The following is a 14,583-nucleotide window of genomic DNA, read 5'->3' as shown; positions in this document are numbered from 1 at the left end:
TCAAGTTAAAAGGCATGACATCTACTGAAAACAGTTCCTGAGGTTTAAAAGTATACATCTGAAAAGAGATGGAATACTTCGTCTAAATTCTACATTTGTCTTAATATGCAGTTACATGTTGTCAGTTTACCCACCCGCAATGATTGCTAGCACACACTGCAGACTCCAGTTGTTTTTGTCTTTTACTTTTATTCATATATGTAAAAAATATCATTTTAGTAAATGTATAAGGTATTAACAACAGTTGATATATAATAAGGTTATCAGCTCAATTTTCATGCAATCAGTTTAGTGACTGATTATGCAGCTGTTTCTGTGCAATGAAAGAAGTAAACAAATAACGTCCCTGAATATACAGATGGAATAAAATCAAGGAAGAAAGCTAAATTGCAGCACAGTTATTGAATTAGTGGGGTTTTTAATTGGCTACAACTTTTCAGCTGGTGTTTTCAAAATGGTTTTACTAAGTTTTAGCAATTTATAGTGGTTTTTTTTTTTTTAAACTAGCAATAGTTAAGCCTTCAAAGTCTAATCCCCTTAAATAAGGCTTGTGTAAAGTTGAAGAAAGTTTCAGAAAATGTATATTTGGGCCACAAATAATTTTCTGGCAGAGTCCTGATTAATTGATACATTCCAATATATTTTTTAAAATTCAGACCTTTTAAGAGGTAAATTGAATTGAACCCTTATAGAGTTAAATATGGCTATGCTAAATAAATGGTATTACTAAAGTGCCTGCATTTTAATTATTCTGGGCTTAGTGCTGTGCACAATAATGGAATGGATGTATGGAACATACAGTGCAGAATTTGGAGGGGACAAGGAAAGTCGATTCTTTTGTGCCAGAGGATGGCACATTAGTATAGACAGATGCATGATAGCAATTAAGTTTGCTTTCCTGCAGATTTTCTACAAATGGTCAATAACTTGTTTTTAGAAGGACTATTTTCAACTTGTCAAAAATGGTTCCTGATCCTGATCTGCTTTAGTTGAGCCTGGATCTTTCACAAAGAGGCAGAATATAAAAATTCAGACTGATCCTTCTGGGGAAGAGCTATCTTATATCCTTTTTTACTCCATGTGGAATTTGTTTTATGGAGATGATGATCATGTTAACTTCGGTTGCATATCTCCATGGTGATTTCTGAGAAATATGGTTGGAGTGCAAATGTATATTTATATGGAAACGGTGTCTTTCGGTATCAAAACCAGGTGAAACTGCACTGAATTCCACAGAGCCACTAATTCACCCCATCTTCGTGTCCATCTTTACTTTTCATCTTATGCACAGAGAGAGAGAGAGAAAGAGAGAGAGGGAGAGAGAGATTGGTGAATAATTCTTGTTCCCAAAACTCTATGAAGACTAGGAGTGGAGTGATATTATATGACTTCTTAATATTAAATAATTTTGAGACAATGGCTTTGGAAATAATTGACTTCATTGTAATGTAGATTTTTTCCCAAGTTTTTTATGGAAACTGATGAATTAGATTAATCCTGGAGTGGATCACAATGATTCTAGGTATAAGTGAATTTAGATTAATTCAGTGCAATGAAAGAACTTACTTTTGGAATTACTTTTGATTAGTCTGTGTTGAGATGTCACAATAAAATAAAACATTTTCAGTTCATCTTTGAGCAGGCTCTCAGACCATGTCTTGCCTTTATAATTGCTTTTGGTGCATAAAGAGCTTCTCTGCACAGCACTGGTGAGGTCACTTCTGTAGTGCTGTTTCTGGGTCTGGGCTCCCCTGTACAAGAAAGACATTGACTTACTGGAGTGAGTCCAGGAAAAGACCATGAATGGAGTTAAGGGACTGGAACTTCTTTCATATGAGGAGAGGCTAAGGAAGCACAGTGTTAAATCTGGAGAAGAGAAGGCTCAGGAGGACTTTATTAAAGTGTACAAATAGCTGGTGGGTTGGAATGAAGAAGAGGGGGCCAGGCTCCTCTCCATAATGCCCAGTGACAAATTACAACCTGTGAAATTCCATCAGAACATGACAAAATAATTTTTTACTGGGAATGGTCAAACTCTGAAATAGGTATCTCGAAGTGATTGTCCAATCTCCATCTCTGAAGATACTTGAAATCCAGGTGAGCACAGTCACACTCTGGGTGACCTTAGGGCAGAGTATTGGACAAGATGATCTCAAGAGGTCCCTTCCCACCACAGTCATTCTGTGATTCTGTGAGGTGGAGGTAACAACCCTTAAGTATCTGTTCTACTTTATTTATGTGGAGTCTTTTCACAGTTATGGATGTGTATGTTGCATACTGTAATGAGGCTGGATGATTTTCACCTCTAGAATGAGTCACATTTGGGTCTTTTTTATTACCTTAATCAGCAAAAATACATATACTATTTTAACCTGCCCCTGTGATCATCTAGAGATTAATCTGACATCACATAACTAATTTTATGCAATTTCACATTACAATTCCTGAACATTACCATGATAAATTAGAAGCTTTTTTCCTGTTTGCATCTCTAAATTGATAAGCCCTTTCATCTTACGTACCATTGTTCATACAAACTGAGATCTGTTGGAAGGTCTGACTTCCTTCTTTGAGCAGTTATCATTGATTCTTAGGCTTCAGTGGTGTCTGGACAGGATGCCACTTGTGTCACCAACTCTAAGACAATCCAGCTCTGTCAGGCTTTCACAGTTTGTCTGCTGTCATTTGTTGGTGCTGAGGATGTTTAAATCTGTGCAGAAACCTCCTGGAGGACTATGCAAAGCCTTTAGCATCTGGCAAGCAGTTCTGGAGTACTCAAGGCCTACTGTAAGCAGAAGAACATTATTCTAAACATTTGTAGGGGTATGTTGCAAATCTAACAGGTGTTTGAGAAGCTGATTGGTACACCTGTGAGTTAATCAGAGATTTGCTTTTAAATTGCCTGAATTTTATGGCAAAAACACAATGGAAATCTCTCAAGACACAGAGAAACCATGAGCTGTTTGAATCTCAAAGGTCTCCATTATTTGTACCAAGTAAGGGAAGTTTTTAATAATGGCTGATAACACCACAAAGTGCACTCATCTGCTTTTTTTATTCAAAACACTGTTTTAAAGAATATTTCTTGTTGTTATTTTTCTGATTTTATGTTATAATCTGCTTTGCTTGTAAGGAAGAGACAAACAAGTTTACAGCCTCTTAAATAGGCATTTCTAACACCACTCATTATTTGCAACTCTGCAACTCGATATTCTTAATTTTAGGCCATTTAGTCTGACCATATAGCCTCATAATATGAGAAAGGTTTTAAGAATGCATGAAAATTGCCCTTTCCAGTCAAAAGGAGAGTTTGTCAAATTAATCCTGATTAATCACAAAATTCTTCCCGTTTTTGTGGGGGCCTAATTCCCCACACTCAGATTTCCACAGTACCAAAATGAGTTCTAGAACTTTGTTATTTTGCCTGTTGAATGCAGCATAATAAGGTATACCCTTCTTCATCAAGTCTTAGATATGTTTCCTCAGGCAGGAGTATTTTGAATGAGGAATAGTTTAAAATGCTTCATTCATCTTCAGAGATAAAACTGGCAGAGATGTAAAACACAGTCCAGGAAAGGAAGAGCACACATGATTGCAGAGAACCATTGTCCATGCAGTTGAATTGCTTTCACTAAGTTCTTTGAAACTACAGATGCTTTCCAGGAAAAAAAAACCAAAACCTGTAAATTATGTAATTTAGGCTTCACCTTGTCTCATGTGAGAGAGAGAAAGATCCAGCCATTGAATGCTGTCCAGGATTTCATGGCAAAACTGTGTTGTAGGTATTTACTTTTCCTCCTTCATCACCCTTAGATGTTTCTATACTTTTCAGTGCATGTAATTTGAGAAGTGTTGAGTTTGCCTCTATGAGTGATGATTATTGGGTATTACTCTGTGGCTCTGAATCTCTCTGAAATATCTGTGCTCCTAGAAGAGTTTGTGGATAATATATCTATTCTTTGTACTGAATCTTTAAAATTTTGTCTTGGCTTCTATTTTTATACCCCTTTTGTAGTAAGTAAACATGGTGTTTTAAAAGTAGAGAAATCAAAGAAAGAAGAAATCTCCTGTTCCTTATACAGAAAATCATTCTGTATCTTGACTTGAGGTTGCTTAAAAAAAATTTTTTTCAACCCTCCTTACTCACTGGGAATTTCAGGAATATGTAACTGAAACAGTTAAAGGAGAAATATCTCTCAGCAAGAGACACAACAGTGTATTTCCCACCCTTGTGTGACATGAATAATTCTTGTTACTATGGGATCCAAGCAAATTTCAGTGGCTTTCACCTGTTGTAATGAACAACAGTCAAACCTCCTTTTCTGGACTGAGCCATAAATATATAATGTAATGTTGTGGTAGCCTACAGGCAGATGGGCAGACCCAGCTCAAAGCATTGGCAGCCTACTTGCTGGAAAGCAAATAGAAATATCTTTGGACAAAGATGTGTGTTTGCTTCTTTATGGAATAATATTAGTTATTGTCTTATCTGGATGTAGGATTGAATGAAAGTGCAGTGAACAGATCAGTGAAAGTATGTTAACAAATGTTTATAAGGTGCTTCTGAAGGCAGGAGTCTTCAATGACTTGAGCATGAAAAGGGAACTTTTAACACAACTCCAGGAGGTGTCCTGCCAGATATGAGTCCTGGAATTTGAGGTACAAGCACATTGTCCACAGCAGCATGTGGACACACATTTGGATTTCTGAGTCCATCTTTCCATCAGTAAAGATGGAACAGTCTGAACCTCAAGCAGCTGCCCTGAAGGACTTTCTCCCTCCGTATTTCATAGGGTGGTTGTGCTGGTCAGGTGTCATAAATGAAATGCACATCAGAGCTGGCATAAAATACATGAAACCATAAAAATTAAAACAAGTATATTGACTAAACTGTTTCCATTCCATTACAGTTGCAAGAGCTGGAGTTTACTTTACAGGTACAATCGAATTAAATAGTGTTTGCTCAGCTTAGAAAAAATTTAAATGGCTGTAACATCCAATGTTAACAAAATAACAAACCCTAATGTTAATCTGTATAGGGCTACATTAGACTAGGGGAAAGGATTTTGTTTCTTCTATGTTGTAATTTTGTATATTTAGTAATTTACTTGCATTAGTTAATATCTCTTGTACCCTCACACTCTTGTTCTATCTTCAGGTGCATGCATATTCTGATTATATTTGAACTCCAAATAACTCAGAGTATGGAAAAGGAAACCAGGTTTTGAAAATCAGGACCTTGCTTCTAGTGCCCCTTGCTTTAAATAAAAAAAGGCTATTCCTGTCCTAGATATTTACACTTAATATCTACCTATTTCATCTCCAATGAATTATTCATACATGTATATGTGAATACTGTGTGTAAAACCTTTCATTAGAGAAAGAGGGCTTCTGAGTTCTGGAGCATATACCAATATCTCCTCCTCAGGTGTTTCTTTGATATGCCAGAACATCTTTCTACTGAAATCTTAATCCAAAGTTTCTACAGTGAAATGAGTTTTTATGCAGTTTCCAGTCACCATCAGAGAGAGCTTTTTCATGATCCCTGTTTCTTCTGCTAGCAGCAGTATTTCATGTTTCATATATAATTTTTTTTCTTTTCTGGCTGATTTCTATTAAAATCTGTTTATTGTTTCAGAAATTCATTTTGAAGTGGCATATTGCATTCCTACATCTCTAAGCCCTCTGCCCTTCTTCGTAGTCTGGGCTTTAAAGTGGTGAGGAGGAAGAAATAGGCAGAGATTTTTGTTTCTGGGGATGTCAGGCCTCAGGAGTATCCCAGCTGCACGGTCATAGGGGGGAATTGTGTTTGGGTAGTGCTGCTGCCTTGTAACAAACAGTCAGGAGCAGCATTGAGAGGGAATGAAGAGACCAAAGTACTCAGCTTCCATTCCTTAGTGTTTTACCATGCAGTTGTTGATACCAGAAAAGGGCTTTTTACACCTTCAGTTTGAATATTCCTGCTGGTTCCTTGCTTGTCCTGTCACCAAGCTGCTCCCTACAGCTTCCTATTCCTATTCCTATTCCTATTCCTATTCCTATTCCTATTCCTATTCCTATTCCTATTCCTATTCCTATTCCTATTCCTATTCCTATTCCTCCCTCCTGGTGCTCCCATTCCCCTGCCCTCCCTCTCACCAGCCTTCCCAGCTCTGACCTTCCCAACTCTAGCTCTTTAAAACCCTCTCTCTGTATTCAGATACTCCTTTGCATATTAATTCAAATTCTGGCACCATCCCAATTTTCCTTAGCTCTGTTTCATCTTAAGGATTTGTTTCAGCAGCAGGATGGACGTTGCACCTTTGTGGTCATGAAAAGTTTATCCAGTAACTCACCTAACGTTGTCTAGTGGAGTTCAAAGTCTGTTCCCTCTGCTCCATGGCCCTCTGCATTTCCATGTGTTGTTTCAAATGCAGGATATAGATTATTTTAGTATTTTCTTATATTTTTAAATACATAAAGTGCTTACCATAAAGTAAGGAAATGGTGAATTTTCATTAATTTTCAGACAACTGTCCTCTAACTGCTACCAAAAAAACCATTTTCCAACTGCCTTTTTTGAAGAGATGAGGAAAAACTTACTTTATAGAGTTGTAAGACCATTTCTGTTAAAAGATTATCTTTTGAGTACTCAGCACCTTTGAGCTGGATTTCCAATAAAAAGAGGGCTTATCTTTCACCTCAGTAGTTTGGGATTATATCATTAATACAGCAAATAAGGAATGTCAAATCTGTTCAGTAGTACAGATTTGCTAAGTTTCAGTAGGAAAAAATAGTGATCCAAATTTGACCATTTTGTCCTCTGTTCTGGAAGAAGTCACAGGTTATTTTGCATGTGCAGGAATTCATTATTGTACCACACATCATAGGACAACTTAACTTCAGTCTTGTTAGGAGCTCACATCCAATTGAAGTAAGTTTACTGTAGACTGATTATTGGATGAGCAAAGATTGCAATAACCTTATAAAGATGCTTTTTATATGTAATGGAAACATAGTTTTGTGAATTTTTATTCCGTGCTAGAATGATGAAAACATTTTCTTTCAGTTATCAGAAACTGTGTTTAAGTATTTCCCATCTGTATGCCAGACAAATAATCATACAGGCTAAAATCTGCATATGTTTTCACTGATACCTTGCATTTGTCATAAAATACCTGTGAATATTAATATCTGAATTCTAAGCTGAACTCAGAAGATAGCAGTAAAGCATTATTTTACAGGCAACTCTGTAGGATCACCTCTACTGTGTAGACTGTTCTATAGGAAATAACCTCTAACTGAATCACTGAAAACAGCATTTCAGCGTCATTTTCTTTGGTGCTGACCCTCTTTCTTTAATGTATTTATTCGCATAAGATGGTGTTTATTGATGAAGGTATTCATTGCAGCTTATTCCTAAGTCTGTAGTGAGGCTTTTGAAGACTTTTTGTACTAATAAGAATGTGAGGATTTCAAGTTGAGGTATATGGTTATTTTTTGGTTTGAACTTGCACTACCTGCTTCTTTCAATTTTGAAATTATTTAGCCTCAGGGAGCTTTCCCCTCTGTGATAACATTTCAAGGTTTGTTGTCTGGTTCTAAGCAAGTAAGGTGAATAAAAGAAAGAAGGATACAAATAAAAAGAGAAATGGGCAGTATCTGTTGTTTCTAGCAGTGTGCGTAAACTCTCCCAACTACCTTGGTTTGACAAAGAGGTAATGGGAAAAGCCTCAAGTTTGTCTGTCCTCCATATATATATATTTATATTCTCTTTCCTTATCTTCACAACACTCTCAGCCAGCCGTGCTTAGGTGTCTCCAAGAGATGTCAGAATTTTATCTGACATGGTTTGTCCAGAAAACCCATTTCAACAGGTGGACAAAAAATGTCAGGTCAAACCTACAGCAAGTAAATGTTCAACTTGTGTAGGCCTGAGAAGCTCTCTTGATCAGGTTGCATATTCTCCCTGAGGAAAGTGAGTTGTAGAAAACTTGTCCAGAAAGTTTCAGATAGTTGGGAACTGCTGGTTAATCTTTAATGGGTAGAATTCAAATTCTGATATATTGTCCCTAAACACTGCTCCGACTTACTTATGATTTATTCTCTCCCTCCCATCCTATATACCACTAGCACTCCTTCTGAACTTTCACCAAGTGAAAGGAATTGATTCCAAGTGATACTGACTTGGCAATGACAGTCAGTCTGTTGCAACTTTTGAAAGAGCACAGCTGAATGGAATTACAAGTCTGCCTTTTGACCTTCAGATATATTAATATGCTGCTAATTTAATGACTTCATTTGGTGATTTCATTCTCCACAGAACATCAACTGTATTAATTTTGTTAAAAAAGCAGACTTTGGTGAATTGTTATTTCTGGTATTTAAGTAAACAACTTGATTTTCAATAGTTTTTAATAGATTTTTCACTACATGGGCATGGCTGAATTTGCACAGCATGAGGTCTTGCTTGGCAAACACTTTTTACATTACAACTTACATCAAGAAGAAAAGTTGATGAGCTTAGACTTGACAAAGCTCACCTGTGTTTTGGGGTTTTTTTATATTTCTTGTTTGAAGCTTTCTACCTCTGCTTCCTGACAGGCTAACATTGTTTTCCTCCAAATGCACTGAAGAATGAAGTTTAACATTAAAAAATATATCTGTACTGAACATGCTTTTCTAGGTAAAGCCAATATCAAAAGGGTTTTCATGGTAGAATCTTTCAAGCACAGTATTTTGCCCTTTTGCATCCTAGGACTGAAGGGTTACATTTACACAAATACCTTTTTTGGGTTGGGTTGGTTTTTTTTGGTGGAACTATAGGGACAGGGAGGGGAAGCCCAAACTACTGTCCTGAACCAGGACATAGAAGCATAGAATTGAAAAACATCATTCTATCCAGCATGAAATGATGGAAGAGCACCTTATCTAGGTATTTCTTCATACAGTTCGAGTCACACCATCCTACTTATGTTAATGGTTTTATTACACTGCTTATAGAATACATTTTCTCCTGTAATTACTGCCATTTATGGTTCAAAAAATTATTCAAGTGTTGCATGAGCAGGCAGTCAGGTTTGAGAACCTTAGTCCAGTTACAGTTGAAATTTCAGCTTGTGTAATGTGTATCAGATGAGGACATAACCTCTGATTTGTGCAAGTACTGCTGACCATCGAAGTCTCTATTTTTAAATCAAAACTTATTAAAACTCAGGAGTTCCATGTTGGACATGGTTTACTGACTGGCTTGATTTCATCCTGTCAGTGTGAGTGGAACTGCTGATCTGCAGTATCACTCATCTCTCTGAACTGGCACTATGAACTAGCACTGTGATTTTCTTTGAGCTGTTAGAGTCTTATTTTGAGAAACTACTGCTAGTTATTGCCTGCTAGCTGTTGTGAGGAACTGTAGACCAACAAAATTGTAGTGCATGTCTTTGAAAATACAAATTCACTATTTTACTTCAGTCTGTCACAGGCCACTTAGGCACATCTGTACATTCTTGTTTCTCCATGTCTTTCCTTGGCTCAAGAGAACCTTTGTGTTTTCTTCTATTATTTTGTGTCCCTTCCATATTTTGCAAACATTTCCCTTGCTCCTAATTCCAAGTATCTGTTGTCTGTCACATTGTGGTTCTTTTTCTGCCATTTTTTCTTTACCTCATCATATCTCACTGCCTCCAAAAATGCAAATGTAAATTTTGATATGAAATTTTATACTCTTGGCCTAATCCTAAGAAATGTAATAAATTATCGTGGTTGTAAACATGCCCAGTTATTGGAAGAGCATAAATATTTACATATTAAATTGCAAGTATGTGTGTGTACATGCATTGATGTGCCTTCTGGGGAAGAATCAGACCCACAGAAAATGCTGAGTTGGAAGGGATCCAGAAGAATCATTGAGTTCATCCAGTCCAACTCCTGGCCCTGCACGGGACAACCCCAAGAGCCACACCCTGTGCCCCAGAGCTTTGTCCAAATTAATCTTGAACCCTGTCAGCCTTGGTGCTGTGAGCACTGCCCTGGAGAGTCCATTCCAGTGTCCAACCACCTTCTGGGTGAAGAACCTTTTTCTAATATCCAACCTAAACCTCCCCTGACACAACTTCGGGCCATTCTGTCGCTGCTCACCAGCCAACCTCTCTCTGTTTTGCTTAGTACATTTCCAACAAGGTTTGCAAGATAAGAATTTGTTTCTGTGAGGGAGGGTGAGCTCTGCCTAAAGATCTCCAAATCTAGGGATCAGAAGTAGCTAATTGTTGTGGTTTGCATTTTTGTGAAGTAAATTCCTCAATTTACATTGCATATCTTTCAAATATAAACATGGTGCAAAGGTGATCTCTCACATCTTCTTGGCTGGTCTCTGCTGTGATGAATTTTTCCATATTTTATGGAGTCTGTGCCTCTATAAACTAGTTTTCAAGTGTTTATGTGTTTGGGATTTGGCTTCTGTTTAGCTCTCTTGTGAGATCTAGAGAGCCAATGAGCAAAACAGTTGGATGAAGAGGATTGTTTAATCTTTGCTTTTTCGTTATTCACAGAGATGCAGTAATTCAGTGTTTTTGTTACAGATGTTTTGAAAGTATTAATCTGATTTTTATGATTGAGTGTTGTAAGATTTTCATGTGTTGAATGTTTTGGCACTTGCCTACTGTAATAATTTGGCTGGAATGCCATCTTGAGACATTTTCTGAAAATTATTGTATTTGCTTTACTCCATATGTAAGTGGTTTTTCTGTTTTAGTGCCCTGTTTTTCAGTGGTGAAATATGAATTATAGAAGTGTTAAAAATGAAACATAGAGACCACATTAATTTTTTTTCATTATTTCATTATTTTTTTTGAAATTAACTGCTTTTAGTTTTATGGGGAGGATGTATTTTAAATCCAGTCTAGAAACAATGATATTTTCTCAAATGAGTTTAAAATGACAAGTTGGAATATTGCTCAAATGTTAATGACTCAAGTGGAGGGTTTTTTATTGCATATCCATAAAATCTTCTAGACAACAAGAATTCTAGCATAAGCTTTATAAATATGTCATGAACTAGATTAAGTATTTACTGTATTTATAACACAATAAATGTTAATTTTAACATTTTAAGATTAATCTTTGGAGAAAACATTTACAAATGCTTTTTAAAACCTGGCCCACAGAAATGGAAATTACATTAAGTTTGTGGAATAAATTAATCATTTATAAATGTAAAATATGCTTGGATAAACTTTACTGTTTTCCCTATGTTGATGACATTTTTTTAGCTATTTTATTCATCTGTTTAAACACCAAAATAATGTTTAATCTCTTTTTTCCAAGAAAGTTTCTTCAAATTCAAAATTAAAATAAATTAAGTCACAAAACAAATGTGCCAAAGCTACATGCTATGTAGCTGTTAAATAAATATATGGAGGTGTGACATGTCCTTCTGACTACCCAGAGAGCACAAAACTGAGTTTGAAAGGTTTTATTTTCCTTTGGTGGAAATTGCCATATTTATCAGCTATGCAAAAATGGAGAGTGAATGTTTAATTAAGTAATTTTAACTAGTAGTTCAAAATAGGATTGACTGCAGTTTTTTACTTTAAATTAAATTAATCATATATTTCTGTATGTTTTTAAAGAAAAATGCTTACTGTTTTACTCCATTTTCCTGTTAGATACATAGATAGTTATTTGCATAATCATTTCTTAAAACATTCAAAAAACTTAGACCATTTGTAACTGAACCTTTTATTCATCCATAATGATCTGCATAGCACACTTGCACCATTGTATGTACATTTTGTCTGGGAACTACTATGTTTTGGTAACAAATGAGTGTTTTAAAGATTCCTTGTAAATTTGTGAAGTTTTGAAGCAAAATTTTGATACAGGAAGATAAAATATTGAATTAACAATGGGAATAGCTTTATATGGTCTCCAGTTGTATTAATACTTTGCTTGCTCAAGCACTCAAAGGAAAGTCCTGGTGCCAAAAGCCAGCTGACCCACGTTTCACTCATTTCCACAACACAGGTCAGGAGTCAGTGTATTAACAGTGTTACTTCTGTACAATTTGTGGACTATCAGTTTTTCTGTTACAGCTTGCTGATGCATAAAATAACATTTTCTGCTTTGCATAATGATAGAAAGTTCCTGAATTGTAAAGTTCTGCAAATGTGATAAATGTTATTAAAGTTCTGTAGTGTCATTTTTAGCCAATTTAAATGCTTGCCGATGTGCGCCTCGTTTGTGCTGTAAGTTTAATAGTATCTCTTCACACAAATGCAATTCCTTACAAAGCTAATGTGTAACTTCTGTATTTTGAGATGTTATGCTATTGGCCATTTGGTGCAGTGGAGATACAAAAATCCCTGTATGAGCTTGGCATTTCTGAAATTTATTACCTTCCCTGTCGTTTTCCAAGAGGGTGCTACAGCTTTGTCGATATTTGTCAGAGTCATTTATCAGGGGACTAATTGCTCACTTCCAGTTTTTCTTTAGGTATGTTAATGCTTGGGTAACAAACTACAACATAAAACGTCATGTGATTTTACAAGGACCCAATCTAGAGTTCATTGAAGGCTGTAAGAAAGTTTCTCTTGAGATCACGATGGAAACAGTGGTGAATAAGCAAAATCGAATAACTACAACTTTTATTCAGCTTTTTTTTTTAATGAGTTTTAATTCAGTAAAATATGTTTATGTCCTTTGATATTGAGTAATCTCCAAAATTTTTCTTTTTTGGTGTGGGGAAATAGCACAGTGAATGACCTTTCTGTACTTGAGAGATGTTAAGTTCAGAGCTGAAGATACAGTTCATGAAGACAGTATTTCTAGATTATAAGGTTTTGAGTCTTTGAGAACTGCCTGAAAATGATGCAGGTAGATTCTGTTTCTAAGTTTTAATGTTTTGGGGAGTTTATATCTTGTCAAATACAGTGCTTTCTTATCTCCAAAGATGTTCCCATTTTGCTTATGTAATATTTATATATAGACAAGAAATAGAAGTCAGAATCCAGATTTGTTGACCCCTGAGATATAATATTGACCTCAGTGAGTATTAACTTCTCAGATCAATAAATGCTGTTATTGACCTCAAAGAAAAATCAATAGCAGCTTGTTAATTTGCAAACTATGACTGCAAGAAAATGGTACACATTTTGTTCTTCATTATCACCTATTTATATCTATATTTTAATGCTTTCAGTATTGCCACCTAGAGATCATCATGTCAAAACATTTCAATCCCAGCTGTTAGAAGTTTGGGGATACAGACATTATACATTATGGAATAATTGAGGAGCAGTACAGGTTAGTTCCCATATACCATGAAAATAATACACTGCACAGTTGTATTTTCACCTGTGTTGTTTTTCTTTTTGGGGTAGTCCAGTTAATTTCATTTCATTTCCTGGTGTGCTTTATCAAAACATTGCATAAAAGTACTACATTTACCTGCCAGAAAAGGTTTCTACATGAATAATAAGGGGGATGAAAACCTGACTACTGGAAACAAGGAGACTGAAAGTCATCACTACAAAAAATCATAATTAATATACAGCAGATTTTTCCTATTTGCATAAGGATGACAGATTTCTAGGCGATAATATGTTCTGCAGCAGGCTGAAGTGTTACTATGTGACTATATAACAAAGAAGAAAGTTTTAAATGACAAAGTATTGGTGGAGAGGTGTTGTTTTGTATCATAGCAGGTTTTGTATATGAACACTGAAATGTCAGGTTTTACAGAGTTTGAAATGCCTAAAAAATGCCTATTGCTGAAATTCAAATGTCAACAGTTCTTCTGCATATATACCACTTTGATATTTAAACTTAAAAACCTCATCAATGATTTAGTATTACTTTGGCCTTGTTATGATTTGACTGCCAAAAAATGCAGAGGCTGATTTGGTCTGGAGAGTAGTGTCTTCATTCACAGAAGACAAAGCACAAGTCTTTCAGTCCTTTACAGTCATTAATTCTGTCTGATACATCTGCAGGGATCTTGGCAAACTGATGACTGTGTTTAGAAAACTTTTCTGTCATTAAATGACAGTATGAAAGGTATTTAAATGCAAAAATAAGGCCATACCTGCATTTTTACAGCTGAAGTTGCTGCAATTTTTTTTGCCAGTTTGATTGCTGCGTGGTTTTGCTGTTTAATGCCATGGGCTCACAGAACTTCATTTGGACATTCATGTAATCCTCTTGAGAGCCAGAAACAATGATATTATACTCATTCTGTAGATAGTGATGCTAAACTAAAAGAAAAAGAAGGCAGCATGGCAGCACCAAGCTAGATTTGCCTTTGAGGTTCAGAAAAATGAGGCCTGTGCAGATATGGAGAGATGTTTGTGGTTGTTCTGAGTATCTTTTCTGTCCTACAGAAGTCCTGAATGGTCAGGAAGGGTGGTATCTTTAGGCCCATATAGATATCCCAACTAGGAGGAGCATTTTCCTTGATTCTCTATGTTGTTTTGAGTCATGTCTGTGTAATCAATAAGTTTGGATCCTTTTGCAAGAGACCAAAACAGAAGCAATTCAGGAAGGTGGCAGATTTGGGGAGGCTGGAAAGTTCAAAGTCACACTGCAGGAGTAAAGAGGTAATCTCAGTTT

The 14,583-nt window shown here is 36.0% G+C and overlaps 1 protein-coding gene across 6 annotated transcripts in view; it reads left to right on the top strand.

Annotated features, from left to right (window-relative positions):
• Positions 1-14,583, top strand: part of VTI1A (vesicle transport through interaction with t-SNAREs 1A) — a 255,037-nt gene that overhangs the window by 61,863 nt on the left and 178,591 nt on the right. For 2 of the 6 annotated variants that reach the window (XM_085064853.1, XM_085064851.1), the window contains one exon: positions 1,213-1,638. The exons of the other annotated variants lie outside the window; for them this stretch is intronic. In XM_085064853.1, the coding sequence (XP_084920979.1) occupies positions 1,213-1,337 (125 nt within the window). In that variant the 3' untranslated portion in view covers positions 1,338-1,638. Of the gene's footprint in view, positions 1-1,212; positions 1,639-14,583 lie in introns of those variants that run through there. 6 annotated transcript variants of the gene reach the window in all.

This window comes from Lichenostomus cassidix, chromosome 6, assembly GCF_008360975.1.
Source record: "Lichenostomus cassidix isolate B80296 chromosome 6, HeHo_3.0, whole genome shotgun sequence".
Lineage (NCBI taxonomy): Eukaryota > Metazoa > Chordata > Aves > Passeriformes > Meliphagidae > Lichenostomus > Lichenostomus cassidix.
The sequence above is the reverse complement of the archived record's forward strand: the minus strand, read 5'-3'. Positions and strand labels throughout refer to the sequence as shown.